The 14,942-nt window shown below is 56.6% G+C and overlaps 1 protein-coding gene across 11 annotated transcripts in view; it reads right to left on the bottom strand.

Annotated features, from left to right (window-relative positions):
• The window catches only part of ADCY7 (adenylate cyclase 7), a 63,207-nt gene that overhangs the window by 17,123 nt on the left and 31,142 nt on the right, over window positions 1–14,942 (bottom strand). For all 11 annotated transcript variants that reach the window (XM_061387133.1, XM_061387138.1, XM_061387135.1 and 8 more), the window contains 8 exons: window positions 11,595–12,026; window positions 9,341–9,550; window positions 8,108–8,260; window positions 7,235–7,384; window positions 6,822–6,970; window positions 5,349–5,460; window positions 1,560–1,687; window positions 38–196 (listed from right to left, as the gene is read on the bottom strand). In XM_061387133.1, the coding sequence (XP_061243117.1) occupies window positions 38–196; window positions 1,560–1,687; window positions 5,349–5,460; window positions 6,822–6,970; window positions 7,235–7,384; window positions 8,108–8,260; window positions 9,341–9,550; window positions 11,595–11,822 (1,289 nt within the window). In that variant the 5' untranslated portion in view covers window positions 11,823–12,026. The remainder of the gene's footprint in view (window positions 1–37; window positions 197–1,559; window positions 1,688–5,348; window positions 5,461–6,821; window positions 6,971–7,234; window positions 7,385–8,107; window positions 8,261–9,340; window positions 9,551–11,594; window positions 12,027–14,942) is intronic.

The following is a 14,942-nucleotide window of genomic DNA, read 5'->3' as shown; positions in this document are numbered from 1 at the left end:
GTGACCTCCGACCCGCCCGCCGGCAGCAGAGCCTCACCCAGGGACTCCGGCCGCCTCCATCCTGTTGGCCAGGGACACATCGTGGGACCACACGTCGTACTGCCACTTGCGCAGCCCGATGACGCCGCACAGCACATTCCCCGAGTGGATGCCCACGCGCATGCTGATGTCCACGCCTGTGGCCTCCCGCACCTGCCTGGGGCAGAGGCCAGCCACCCCACCTCAGCCAGGGCTCCCGAGGGGCCCTAAGCCCTAGGACAGGCTCCAGGTCCTTGTACAGGGTATGAGGAGCATGTGGGGACAGGGCAGGCCCAGCTCACAGGAGACAAGTTTCTCAGCCTGAAGGGCTGCCTCCTCCCATCCCCAGGAGTGTGCAAATGGATGTGGTCACCCTCAAGTTCGAGGCTACTAAAAAGAGGAAGAATTCCAATTGTCACCGGTCACCATGGTTTGTGGGGAAGGCCTTAAGAGTCTATCACTGGGTGTTTCCCTGCCCGGCAGCCCCAGCTGGGGTCTGCAGAAGGAGCCAGGCACCTCCCAAACCCAGCAGAAACAAAGAACATGGGGACAGCCTTGGGGGGCCTTACACACCCCCACCTCTAGGAAATGGGAGCACTGAGGATTGAAGGAGTACTCAGTACAAGGTGCCCCAACTTAGGCTTCCCTGGGGCACAAGGCACCCCCAACATGAAAGGGCCCTCTGGGGTCCCTCTGACAAGTAGGAGAGGGTCCAGGGAGCAGCCAGTGCCATGTGCCCCCTAAAGGGCTGGAGAGACGGACCAAGCCTGCTGGGGTCAGAGCCAGAGGGAGCAGAGGCCCCCGCACAACATCCACATTCTCCAGGGAGGGAAGTGACCCCCGAGAGCGCAGCGCCGGCCTGAGATAACTCAGGCGGTGACGCAGAGCCAGACTGTGACCTGGACCCCTGACTCCCGGGCGGCGATTTGTCCGGTAAGATTTCAGGAGGAAGACAAGCTGGAGCTGGGTTTGCACAGGAGCTGTGCACTTGCCAGGCAGTGCAGCCACGCCCTGCTCTGTCCTGAACACTGGCTGGGCCCGCCTGGCCCTCCACCACCCGCCTGACCACAGACCACAGCTGCCCTGGGCTCCAGGGAACCTCATGGGGAGCTAAATGTTGGTGGAAAGGAGCCGTGAGATGCTGGGGGTCTCCCTGCAGCTAAGGGCTAGTTCCCCAACTCCCAGTGTCTTCACAGGGGGAGCAGGAAGCAGATGGAGGCCTGGAGTCAGACCCTATGTTAACCAGCTCCTCTGCCACTGCAAAGGCTCAGTCTCCAAAGAAACAGAGTCCCCTGCCCGTCCTCAGGATGACCCTGAGCTCTGAGCTCTGGAGGCTCTCTGCTACTCGGAGTCCCAGTGGGGCCCAGAGGGAGGGATGTAAACACACTGCTGAGTGGTCCAGGTAAGCCTTCTGCACCCTTGCAGCCTCAGTTTCTCATCTGGAAAGTGGGGACAATGTGTTCCCCACCATGCCTTGGGGAGCAGGAAGGGTCCGTCGTGGGGACAAGCCCCCGGGCCCTGGACCTGCCTGTGTTACCTACTTGATGGCCTCACACATGTCCAGCCCCATCTTCACACAGTTACGGGCGTGGTTGGGCAGGGACACAGGCAAGCCGGACACGCAGTAGTAGCAGTCGCCCAGGATCTTAATCCGCATGCACTCGTTGGCCTGCAAGTCAAGGGAGAGGCCTGGTCCACAGATGGCCCAAGGGCCAGGGAGCAGGCCTGTCAGCCACCTCCCCACACCCTCCAGAGTCAGCCAGGCTCTTTTCCGGCCAGAGGCTTTTTCCCCCGGGGCACCAAACACCAGCAGCTGCTTCTGGGCCTGGCAAAAGGACTGGGGACACAGGAGCTCTGTAGGAGGAACCCTAAGCAGGTGTCAAGGATGAAACCAAGTGTTATGAAGGGCGGCCACCTGAGTGCCTCTAGGGAGCCACTACCTTTGGTTTCATTCACCCATGCACTGTTTGAGCTTCTACTGAGACCCCTGCCCTGCCCCAGACACTGGGACCCAGCAGTGAGCAAAACAGAAAACAACCCTGCAGCCAGAGGCAGGGCTGGACACTAAACTAGATAAATAAAATCGATAGACACCCATGATGCTAAGTGCTATGGAGAAAAACGAGGGGGGAAAATGAGGAATGAGAAGGAAGAGTAAGCTTCCATGAGGCCAGAGAAGGCCTCCCAGTGAAAGTAATTTAGAGAAAAGTCCTAAAGGAGCCAAGGGAGCAAGCCCTGTAGGGAGCTGGAGGAAGAGCATCCCCGGCAGAGGGAAGCAGACTGTGCAAAGGCCCTGAGGCCATGAAGCTGTTGGAGACACAGCACAGCAGTCTGTGCAGATGAAGTGGGGGAGTGAGAACAGAGAGGCAATAGGAGCCATAAGCTTCAGGGTCAGTCAGTCAGGTCAGTTCAGTTGCTCAGTTGTGTTCGACTCTTTGCAACCCCATGAATTGCAGCACGCCAGGCCTCCCTGTCCATCACCAACTCCTGGAGTTCACTCAAACTCACGTCCATCGAGTCAGTGATGCCGTCTAGCCATCTCATCCTTTGTCATCCCCTTCTCCTCCTGCCCCTAATCCCTCCCAGCATCAGTCTTTTCCAATGAGTCAACTCTTTGCATGAGGTGGCCAAAGTACTGGAGTTTCAGCTTTAGCATCATTCCCTCCGATGAACACCCAGGGCTGATCTCCTTTAGAATGGACTGGTTGGATCTCCTTGCAGTCCAAGGGATTCTCAAGAGTCTTCTCCAACACCACAGTTCAGAAGCATCAATTCTTCCGCACTCAGCTTTCTTCATAGGTGTCAAAGGTAACCAAGGAGACAGCTAAGCTGCCAGGGACACAGGGTTTGGGGAGTGGGCAGAGAGCAGAGAGCAAAGATGGCCGTGGGGAGAGAAGGTGGAGTCATGGAGGAGAATGTTCTTGGAGGGGAAGGGGAGGCCAGGCAGGCTGTCTGAGGTCCCATCCGAGGTGACGCTACAGCCACTTGACCCCCATAAGCCCTGGGTAAAGGGGGCCACACACACCAAGGCCTGGGGGTGGGGGCTGGGAGAACAGGAAGGAGCTGCCCCCTGGGCTGCATGCTCCACGCTGCACCCCCACTGCATGCTTTATTTACAGAGACCCCACCAGGAAGCCCTGCCCTGGCTCCCTCCTGCAGGGTCCCAAAGAGCTGGTTCCCAGAACCAGGATACCCTCTGTCTCCAGACCCAGTGCCCCCTCCCTGGCACGCCCCCAAGGGGTACCCTGGGGGTACCCTCCCCTGGGGTACCCTACCTGCCATGCCTTTATGAGCAGTCCCAAGCCTGCCCTCCAGGGACCCTTCTGCATGTGCCCGCTGCTTCCCGCTGGGCCGCCCAGTCTGGCACACGCTGAGCTCTGCACAGCCTAAGCAGCCAGGTGAGGACACTGCTTTCCTAGAAAGCAGAAGCTTGTCGAGGGCTGGGACACCCGGGCACCGGCTCAGGGCGCAGCCACCCTTATCTCCTCCAAGGCCAGGCGCAGGATCCCAGTCTGGATCCAACTCTACTGTCAGGAGGCCACACTCCCCCGGCTGCTCCTCCCACTGCCTCTGACATTTAGCACTGGAGGAGCTGGGTTAGTGCGCTGGGGGCAGAAGTGGCTGAGCCCAGAGGCAACGCAGAAACCCCTGGGAGCAGGCCCTGTCTCTCGCCAGGAGGTTACCGTTCTGGGATCTGGTGGCTTGGGGACAAGAGGCTGGAGCCAGCCCTGCCTGCTGCATTTGCCCAGGGACTGGACGCTCTGGCCTGAAGACTGGCCCCTGCCACGGCCTCCCTCTTCTCATCTGTACAGTGGGGCTCCCTCATGGGCCTGCCACGGAGGGCAGGCTGTGCCCAAGAAGCCAAGGGCAAGGCCTTGGCTTTCTGGCAGGGAAAGAGCCAGCTATGGCCTCCAACCTCTGGGAAACCCCACCTGCTGGTTCAGGGAAAATCATGAAAGAAGGAAGCTCCTGAAGAAAGGCTTCCAGCTAGACAGGACCTCAGAGTCATTCATTCAACAGGACCCAGGGAAACAGTTCTCCAGAGCACCCCTGGCCAGTGGTGTCCAACTGTAGCTTGATTACCTCCTGTGATGGGAAGCTCATCCTCCGAGATGGAACCCGCTGCCCACTCCTGGTGAGGCAGTCTCTCCCAAGAATGAGCAGCTCTTCCTAGTGTGGGGCCAGAACTTGCCTCCCATCAAACTCTAAACCACTGATTCTCTGCCCATGGAGTCACCCAGGAGGCTCTTAAAAACTCCCAAGGGTGTGGGCATGGGTATTGGTGTTTCATTTAAACTTTCCAGGTGATTCAATGAGTGGCCAGAATGGAGAGCCACTGCCCTAAATCTTACACTTGAGTCTCTACTCAGTGGCCACCACTTCCAGGAAGCCTTCCTGACCACCTGAGGCTGGGCTAGGCACTCCCCAGTCCCACCCTCTGTGCCCCTCTTCCAACCAGGCAACATGCAGACTGGGAGCTACTTGAGGGCAGCCTGAGGCCCCATGTGAGCCCAGGGCTGACCCTCAGCTGATCTTAGACCATGTGCTAAATTAATGAAGAACTGAGGCTCCTTCACAACCCCTCTTGCCCAGACACACACACCGGGAGCTGTGTGTGTGAAGACAAAACAGTGAGGTCCCGGCTCAGCCCTGTTCAGTCTCCAGACCCCTCCTGCTTGTCTATATCCTGGAGACTCCCCTTGCCCAACACTCTCCAGGTTTGGCACCTGCTAAGGGTCCTCAGGGGTCCTCCAGTCAAGGCCCACTCCTCACCTCAGTTGTCAAGTCCCTGCATGTCTGACCCTGTGACCATGCGCCCCCATGAACACACTCTGTCCCACTGACACGGAGCCGCTTTCCACATGTGGGCACACAGAGCTCTCTTTCTACTCTAGGCTTTTGCACATTTGGTTCCCTCTGCCCATAACACTGTTCCCCTTCCTCTTAGACTTTAATGTGCAGGCTCTTCACCCGGGATACTGTCAAAAGGCAGATTCTGGGTAAGGCCTGGCATTCCCCAGTGAGGCTCCCAAGTGTGGCAGAGGCTACCACCCTCGTGTAGTGAGAACAGAGCCACCTGCCCCCCAGGCAGCCTTCCTCTGAGCTCAGGAAGCCCAGTGCCTTCCCCAGCATGCACTGACACACTCTGGACAGGGTCCTGGCTCAGCCTCCACTCCAACCGTGGGGAAGCATTTGCTGACTGGATGCTGAAATTCAACCCAGGCCTCCCTGTGTCCGTCTCCAAACAGCACTGGACACAGGACACCCCGTAGGTGCAGCAGGAGGCGTTCCTGACTTTGCTACTGGAAGAACGGAAGCAGCACGCTCACCTTGGCGATCTGGTCAAACTTGCCGAAGAGCTCATTCAGCACCACCACCAGCTCTTTGGGGGAGCAGTCACTGGCCAGTCGTGTGAAGCCCACGATGTCAGCGTAGAGGATGCTGGGGGTGGGGTGGGAGAAGGGTCAGGACCAAAACCCCCGAATATCTGCCAGCCCTGCACTCAGTCACCCCTGCAAGCCCTCCACCTCCACAGGGATGGGAGAGAAGCTCCTGCTCATAAAGACAAATTAAAGTTCCAGAAGCTTTACACCAGAGCCAAATGGAGCAAGCCCCAGTCTGCAAGGCCCTCTGGAACCCCTGGCCCTTTTAGAGCCCTTACCATAGATGACTCAACTATACTCTCATGGGTGGATTCTTGGGCCCCTGGGAACTTCTCAACCTCCCCACACCTGATTTCACCAGATGTCGGAACTAAAGCCTTGGTAAGATGCAACAACTCTTGAGAGTCCCTTGGAGAGCAAGGAGATTAAACTAGTCAATCCTAAAGGAAATCGACACTAAATAGTCATTGGAAGGACTGATGCTGAAGCTGAAGCTTCAGTACTTTGGTCACCTGATGCAAAGAGCTGACTCATTGGAAAAGACCCTGATGCTGGGAAAGACTGAGGGCAGGAGGAGAAGGGGATGACAGAGGATGAGATGGTTGGACGGCATTGCTGACTCAAGGGACGTGAGTTTGAACAAGCTCCGGAAGATAGTGAAGGACAGGTAAGCCTGGAGTACTGCAGTCCATGGAGTCTCAAAGAGTCAGACACGACTGAGCGACTGAACAACAACAAAGAAGTGGCTGGATGCTCCCTCCAGGCGAGCTCCACACCCAGTGCCCTCACACCTCTCATCTTCACACTGCCCCTGTAGAACCCCCATTCTGCGGATGAGCAAACTGAGGCCCAGGGAGGTGCAGATGCGCTGGGAAGCCAGAGCTGCATTTGGCACCAGATCTCCTGGCTCCCGAGACTGTGGTTCTGGACCATCTGCAGCCCAGACAGCAGCCATGGGCAGCCTCAGGGGTAAGGCTGAGCTACAGGCAGAGGGCCGGAGTGGAGCTCACGGCACCCGCATCTACACTTCACTCAGGGCAGTGCCATCGAGTAAGATTCTGCAGGCCCTTCAAGTCTGTCAAAATCAGTGTCACGACTGGGGGGCCACTAAGTCACCTGGGGGGGGGGGGACTTCGCCTCCTTTTGGGGGGATCCTGTGCCCTGTGGAGAATCACCTGCAAATGACCCTTTCCTTCCCTGCAGTCACGACCGTGCACAGTTTGACCATTTTAGCAGGAAGAGGATTTCTTCCAGTACTCATGTAATCCAACCTCACTCTCTGGGGGAGCAAGCAGGGAGACTGAGGTCTGGGGCCTGGATTACCTCTCCCCAGTCTGGGGGAGTTTCCTTGGCCCCAAGGTAGGAGGGTAGGGGGCTTCCCAGGAGACACTGGGGCACACGGGGCTGCCGGCCACCCACCTGACATTCTGGTGCCTCTTGACGTAGAGGTTGTGGAAGTTGTTGTCGGGCAGGTAACGGCGGTCCCCGCGCTCCTTGAGCCGCTCGATGATGGCCAGCTTCATGCCCATGGAGATGTGGGCAGGCAGCACAGACAGCAGCAGGTTCTCCTGGCATGCGGGCATGGGCGGGGCGGCGTCAGGCCCCCGTCCTCTCCGCACCCTGTGCTCCCCCCAGCAGCTGGTGCACGTCCTGCACCAACCCGCGGGCACACACCTCCCGTGGCCCAGCAGCCCCCCAGGGGATGCCGGCACAGGTGTCTGGTCAGGCGCCCTGTGTACACACTTATCATCAGAGAAAGGACACAGGGCATGGGGCCTGGGAGATGGCAGGGGGACGAGGGGCGGCGGCTCCAGGGGGCGGCGGGTCCCCACCTGCTGGCGCTTCTCGATGCGCAGCTTACGCCGAATCTGGATGCACTTCACTGTGTAGGTGAAGAGGTCGTGGGAGGCGTCCTGCATGTGGTGCTTGTGGAAGGCGCCTGTGAGGTTCCCGCACACGAAGACCACCGCAGTGGCCAGCAGCTGCAGGTGGGCCACAGCAGGCTCAGCATCAGGCCTGGCCCATGCCCCCAGGACACCGGTCCCCTTGGTGGGCTGGTGCTGGTACCCTCTCCCCAGTCCCTGGCCTCCAAGGGGGTGCAGGCAGGGAAACTGAGGAAGTGAGTCGCTGTGACCGCAGGATGGGACTCAAGCCTGTGTCTGCATCCTCCAGGCACCCCCTAGCATGGAGGGCTCAGGACCCAGAGCCGCTAAAACCGAGGCAGGAGCATGTCTCCTCACAGAGCCCAGTGGGGCACCAAGGACAGCCATGGAAGGCACGGCGCCTGGTTGGCTGCCCAGAGCTCTGGCCCTCGCCTCCCAGGCCAAACACACAACTGACCATCCACACTGACCGTTCATAATCCCTCAACATGAAGGCAGGACAGGGTGTTGAACCTGTCCAGTGGGGCTCCAACACGAGCAGGGGAAACCTCTGAACAGGGTCTCACCCAGCAGAGTGCACTGGACCCAGGAAGGACCCCGAAGGTCAGGGCTGGAGGGAGAGGCTGAACCCTGGGGTACCCCAGGCCGGCAAAGCAAAGACTGCAGGGCGGGGCACCTGCCAACTGGGATAAAGCCTGGCCTGGAGGCCACCTGTCAGCCAACCTCTGTCTCCAAGGCCTCCAACTCGCCCACACCAGCCTCAGCTGCCCTCAGCCCGAAGCACAGCTCCCCCCGAGGCTTAGCCGGCCCCGCGCCCCTCACCTTCAGCCCCACAGGGCTGGTGAAGTCTTCCTGGTGCATTGCGAGCACCAGGAGGTGGGAGATGCTGGAGACGAGTCCGGCCGTGACGGCGCCCCACATGCTGAAGGGCAGCAGCGTGTACACCATGAAGACCACGAACAGGAAGAAGGGCACCTGCACACAGCATGTCATGACGTGGCTGCCCCGCCACCCCTGCCCAGCTGCGCCCGGCTAGTGGGGCCCCAGAAGCCTGAACGCTGAGTCATCAGCGGCCCATCCAGGACCCTGGTGCCCTCTGCTCTCAGGCTGGCCCCTTCCCCCACCTTGTGTGGTGAGAAGCAGCAGCAGACACATGCGAGAACAGGAAAAAGTCAAAAACCTACCCAGCCAGTATCATGTCCTACAAGCTGATTCAGGGTCTGGGGCCAAGGCTGAACCTACCCAGCCTGAGCCTCCACTGCGCTCGGGGGCCAGGGAGCCCTTGCCTGGTGCCGGCTGCCCCCAGCTCTTCCCCTGAAAAAATGGTAACCACTGGAAGGCTGGGCAGGGTCCGTTCACCTGCCCCATCCAGCGGTGCGGGCCCACCCACCCCATCCACTCTCAGAGCTGGCCTGCCTGCTTGCGCCCTTCGGGGAGCAGTGCCCATCCCCACGCTTCCATGCATGGCTTCCATGACCCCAGCCCCGATGGTCAGATTGGGGCCAGCCCCTGATGACAATGACCATCCAAGCTAGGCGCATGACCCAGGCCAGCCAGTGTGACTCAAGCTGGCTGAGAAAGGGCTCCTTCTTTCAGCCGGCCGGGGCAGGCTGGTGGACAGCAGCCTGGAGGCGCTGCAGCCATCTGTGTGCTGAGCTGGGGATGGCCTGACAGGAAAGCAGAGCTGGAAGGAAATAGGATCTGGCCAGCCTGCTGAAACCCCAGACTGACCCCGGGCCTTTCCTGCCACCTGAGCCACTTTGGGCCTCTTTGCCTCTTTGATTGGGGATGTATCATTTCCAGAAATGCCATGGCTAGACATTCAGGTGGACCCTCCTCCCATCTCACCCCCACCTCATCAGTGCAAAGCGGAGAGAACAAGACCAGCCCAGGGCCCATTCTCAGTCACAGAACCACAGCCCAGAAAGAGGGGAGGGCCTGTGGCCGGTACACACAATACTGATCAGCCTCCAAGACGGACCTGAGGCCCAGGGAGTGCAGGAGCTGCCGAGCGCACCCAACCCCCATGGGCACCAGGGTCCCCCGCCCTCTCACCTGCCCCAAGACACAGGTGTCCTTCCTCGGCGAGTCGAAATCAAACACCAACACGTAGCCCAGCGTCACAAGGCAGGCCCAGATGAGCAGCGCGGAAATCCTGAGCCCCCGCCGGTCGAGGCACTCAACGTACACCAGAGCGTAGAGGAGCACAAACACGGCGAGCGTGAAGAACGCTGTCCCCAGGATGGCCCGGTGTCTGGAGGGGTCCTGGGTGGGGCAGACATGCACAGAAATGCCACGGCTATCCAGCAGGGTGTCACTTCCTCCAGGAAAGGTCACCAGCGGCTCCCTCCTCGTGGGCGGTGCCCTTCCTCCCTCTACACATCAGGCTCTGTGTCCCCTCAGGCTTGGCGCCCTTGCCTCGGCTGGGGCTGCCTGTACCACCACCTTTCCCCAGTTGCCCTAAGCACCCTCCCCGGCCCGGCCCTGGGATGGTCTCACTCCCCACTCCCTTTCCCACAGCGACCCTCCCAGGGGCCCCAGGGCCTCTGTGCACACCTGCAGGTCACAGGTATAAGCACACAGAAGCAAAGCTGAGGACAGCCTCGGGGGGAGGGGCCACCGCTCCTAACTCTTAAAAGAGGACAGGCTCTTTAGGGGGAAATGGTGACCAGGGGCATCCGAGACAGGGGAGGTGTGAAGGAGAGGCGCAGACGTGCACCCTGCGGGGAGGAGGGTAACAGGGCAGACCATGCACAGCGGGCCGGCACCTGGTTCCCCCAGGGGCCCCTAAGCAAGATGAGCACAGAGACTGATCTGGGGGCAGGCCCACAGCGGTACTCCGTAACCAGCTGCCAAGTGACCAAACATCCCTGAGTTTACAGGCACAGAGACACAGACAGCACTGATGGAGCACCTACTGGGCGCTGGCCACCTTACCTTATTCAGACTGCTCTGTTAATACCCTGTAGTCTTTGATGTTTTCTCCTAGAAACTTACTGTCCTATACAGCAACCACTAGTCATTTGTGGCTATTCAAAATTAAATTTCCACTAATTTAAAAGTAAATTTAAAAAAAAAAGTAAATTTAAGGGACCTCCCTGGTTGTCCAGTGGCTAAGACTCTGCACTTCCACTGCAGGGAGTGCAGGTTCAATCCCTGGTTGGGGCACTAAGATCCCACATGCCACAACCAAAGCACAAAAATAAATAAAAATGAAACAAAATAGAAAATTCAGTTATTTAGACATATTAGCCCTATTTCAAGTGCTTAACAGCCACACACAGGTCATGGCTGTGGTGTCCACCTGGACAGTTGTGCTGAGAAGGACTCTGAGACCATGGCCAGGCTCCCTGAGCACAAGTGCTGGGATTGATTCATGAGGTCTGCCTTGGTACCAGAAGTGGGAGCAGGGACACACCGGCCCTCCCTGACCTAGACCTTCAGCAGAATCAAAGTCCACTGTGGAGAAAAGTGATGGCCATTTATTTGCTCAAATTAATGTACCATCTAAAACCACCCCAGACCTAAAAATTTTTAAAAATGTGTCTTCCTCCAGCCTAAATCACTGCATATGATGATTGCAGCCATGAAATTAAAAGATACTTACTCCTTGGAAGGAAAGTTATGACCAGCCTAGACAGCATATTAAAAAGCAGAGACATTACTTTGTCTAGTCATCTAGTCAAGGCTATGGTTTTTCCAGTAGTCATGTATGGATCTGAGAGTTGGACTATAAAGAAATCTGAGTGCCAAAGAATTGATGCTTTTGAACTGTGGTGTTGCAGAAGACTCTTGAGAGCCCCTTGGACTGCAAGGAGATCCAATCAGTCCATCCTAAAGGAGATCAGTCCTGGGTGTTCATTGGAAGGACTGACGTTGAAGCTGAAACTCCAGTACTTTGGCCACCTGATATGGCTGACTCATTTGACTCATTTAATTTGGCTGACTCATTTGAAAAGACCCTGATACTGGGAAAGATTGAGAGCGGGAGGAGAAGGGGACGACAGAGGATGAGATGGTTGGATGGCATCATCGACTCAATGGACATGGGTTTGGGTAAACTCCAGAAGTTGGTGATGGACAGGGAGGCCTGGTGGGCTGCAGTTCATGGGGTCGCAAAGAGTTGGACATGACTGAGTGACTGAACTGAACTGAACCCAGCCTAAATATGCTCCATAACACTTTACAGATGCAGAAACTCAGGCTTAAAGAAGATAATGACATGCCCAAGGCCTCACAAGTACAGAGCATCAGACCTGAGACCTGGACCCCAGGGAAGCCCCAGCAGCCACGGGCTGCCCCCACTCACCCCGTAGCTGAAGGTGATGACAATGAGCGTGGTGCAGGCAGCGATGGCCATCAACAGGAGCATGAGCAGGAGTGGCCCGTGCTGGCTGGTGAGGCGGTACTTCTCGTAGAGCGCATCCTGGTCGGGGCCCTCCTCGCCCTCGTTGAGGAAGTAGCGCCCCTTGGCTGGCATCCTCCACCTTGGCACACCCAGTGGTCCACGCAGGAAACCCCACGGCCTGGGGAGCATTTGTCTGCCAACACCCACAGCTGCGCACCTAGGCCTCTGGCCTCTCCCAGCCTGGCAGGTGGGGCTGGGAAGGTACCCCCTCGGCTGGCAGCTCCATGGGTACACAGGGCCCGCACTGCTCCCGCTGCCAAGCCTAGCTACTGCACGGCCAGCATCCGCCTCTGCATTCAGGTCCAAGTGAATGGCCACTCGGGGTCCTCAGCTCTGCAGAGACACAAGACGACCGAGATTTGCCCTGGACTGGGAAGGCTGGGCATTGGGGGAGAGCGAGGTCAGGACTCACACCCAGGTGTGATTACCAACCTGAGCCCAAACCTAACTTTCAGGTCTTGTTTAAAGCCTGGCCCACCCCAAGGTCATAAAGCTAGTTTCCTGTATTTCTTAAAACTGCGCTGTCCAACACAGTAGCCACTAGCCACACATCACTGTCAAAAATTAAATTTAAGTCGATTAAAAGTGAAATTAGGACTTCCCTGGTGGTCCACTGGTAAAGAATCCACCTGCCAATGCAGGGGACTCAGGTTCAGTCCTTGGTCTGGGAAGTTTCCATGCGCCATGGAGCAGCCAAGCCCATGAACCACAACCACTGAGCCTGTGCTCTGTGGCCCTGGAGTCACAGCTGCTGAGCCCAGGCACCGCAGCCACTGAGCCTGTGCTCTGGAGCCCTAAAGTCACAGCTGCTGAGCCCAGGCGCCGCAGCCACTGAGCCTGTGCTCTAGAGCCCGGGAGACACAATTGCTGAGCCTGCACTGAGCCTGTGCTCTGGAGCCCTGGAGTCACAACTGCTGAGCCCAGGCGCCGCAGCCACTGAGCTTGTGCTCTACAGCCCTGGAGACACAACTGCTGAGCCCGCACTGAGCCTGTGCTCTAGAGCCCTGGAGACACAACCGCTGAGCCCACACTGAGCCTGTGCTCTAGAGCCCGAGAGACACAACTGCTGAGCCCAGGCACTGCAGCTACTGACGTGGTGCATCTAGAGCCTGTGCTCTGCAACGAGAAGCCCACATACTGCAATGAAGAGTAATCCCCTCGCCCCAACTAGAGAAAGCCCATGCGCAGCAACGAAGCCCCGGTGCAGTCAAAATAAAATAAATTTAAAATTTTTTTAATGAAATGAAAAATTCAGTCCCATATAGAGGCCAACTGGAGAAGGTAAATGGCAACAGGAGGTCGCAATCAGCCAAATCTATGAAGCGGGGTAGTCACAACAGCAGTGGTACCCAGGTGAGATCCTGGAGGACGTGCTAAAACACACATCGCTGGGCTGCAGTCCCAGTGCTGTTTCAGCAGGACTAGATGGGGTCTGAGAAGAAATGGGCATTTCTTACATGTTCCCAGGAGATGTTGAAGCTGCTGGTGCATACTTTGAAAACTACTGATCTACAGGACAAATAGCCCACTATTAACCAGTCAGTGACATGAGAGAAAGTGGGGATGTTACACGATAAAATAAATTTTAAAATCTTACAAAAAACAAAAAAAGGTGTTACTTGCTCAGTCATGTCTGACACTTTGTGACCCCATGGACCTGCCAGGCTCTTCTGTCCATGGAATTCTCCAGGCAAGAATACTGGAGTGGGTTGCCATTCCCTTTTCCAGGGAATCTTCCCGACCCAGGGATTGAACCTGCTTACCCTGAAGGCAGATTCTTTACTGATTAAGCCACCAAAGAAACCCAAAAGTCTTACAAACCCAATATTGTGGACATTATCTAGACCTTGATTTTAAAAACACTGCAACTACAGGGACTCCCCTGGTGGCCCAGGGGCCAAGACTGCACACTCCCAATGCAGGGGTCCAGGTTTGCTCCCTGGTCAGGGAACAAGATCCCACGTGCTGCAGCTAAGACCTGACACAGCCAAATGAATAAAATTTTTAAAAAATGCGCAACTACAAAAAGTTGTTTTGAAACAAGTGGTGAAATCTGAATGGGAACTGGGGCTTCCCTAGTGGTCCAGTGGTTAAGAATCCCCCCGCCAAGGCAGGGGACATGGGTTCGATGCCTAGTCTGGGAATATCCCACATGCCACAGAGCCACTAAGCCCAAGCACCACAACTACTGAGCCTGAGAGCCCTAGAGCCCCTGCTCCACAGCAAGAGGAGCCACTGCGATGAGAAGCCTGCGCACGGCAACTGGAGAGTAGCTTCTGCTCGTCGCAGCTAGAGAGAGCCCATGCAGCAAGGAAGACGCAGCGCCCAAATAAATACATGTGAACTGAAGGTGGGACTAGGCTAGTAAATTACACTTAATTTTTTGAGCATAATAATAGCATGAGAGGAGGGGATGGCAACCCACTCCAATATTCTTGCCTGGAGAATCCCCGTGGATAGAGGAGCCTGGTGGGCTATAGTCCACGGGTCACAAAGAGTCAAACACAACTGAACGACTAAGAACAACAACACAATTGCATGATGATTACATAAACATTTTTAAAGTTAAACAAAAGTCAGTCCCTCAGTCATACCACTGGTTATCACGTAGGCCAGTGCAGATCTGGAGCCCCTCTATCATCCAGAAACTCCTCCTGGAAAGCACTGCTCTCGCAGTTTGACCGCATGTAGGCCTCTGTTCCATCTCACGGAATTTTGGGGTACAGTATGATGGGGGGGGCCAAGCTCCTTTTTCTGAATGGGCATCTGATTACTCCACTGGCCTTAAGTGAAGCCACATTTTTCCCTCAAAAGTGTCAGTGGAGCCATGTTTGTCCTGGGTCAGGTGGCCACACGCGTGAAGTCTGTCTGCAGGATTTCTTCTGCTCCAGCGGTTCTTGTGTGAAGACCTCACTCACTCGATTACTGGAGCTTTTCAGTGAGTCTTAGACCCGAACACCAGCTTCACTCAGAGCATCCCCCTTGCATTAATATTAAGTTTCCACCTAAGATTGAATTTTTCTAAAAGGACCCATTGACAAGCTAGCAAGTTCCACTTCGTAGAAAAGAAAACTGAACCTCAGAGAAGAACACAGTGGACCCTTAGTGACACTGAGAGCAGACCCCAGGCTTGCAATGCTCAGCCCAGAAGGCCTCCCTCTTTCTCCAGCACCATTCATGTATTTACTCATTAGTTTATTCCCAAAAGGCTTGCTAATCATGCCTATGGCACACCAGGCCCACTGTATC

The sequence above is a fragment of the Bos javanicus genome, chromosome 18 (assembly GCF_032452875.1).
Source record: "Bos javanicus breed banteng chromosome 18, ARS-OSU_banteng_1.0, whole genome shotgun sequence".
In the NCBI taxonomy this organism is placed as follows: domain Eukaryota; kingdom Metazoa; phylum Chordata; class Mammalia; order Artiodactyla; family Bovidae; genus Bos; species Bos javanicus.
The sequence above is the reverse complement of the archived record's forward strand: the minus strand, read 5'-3'. Positions and strand labels throughout refer to the sequence as shown.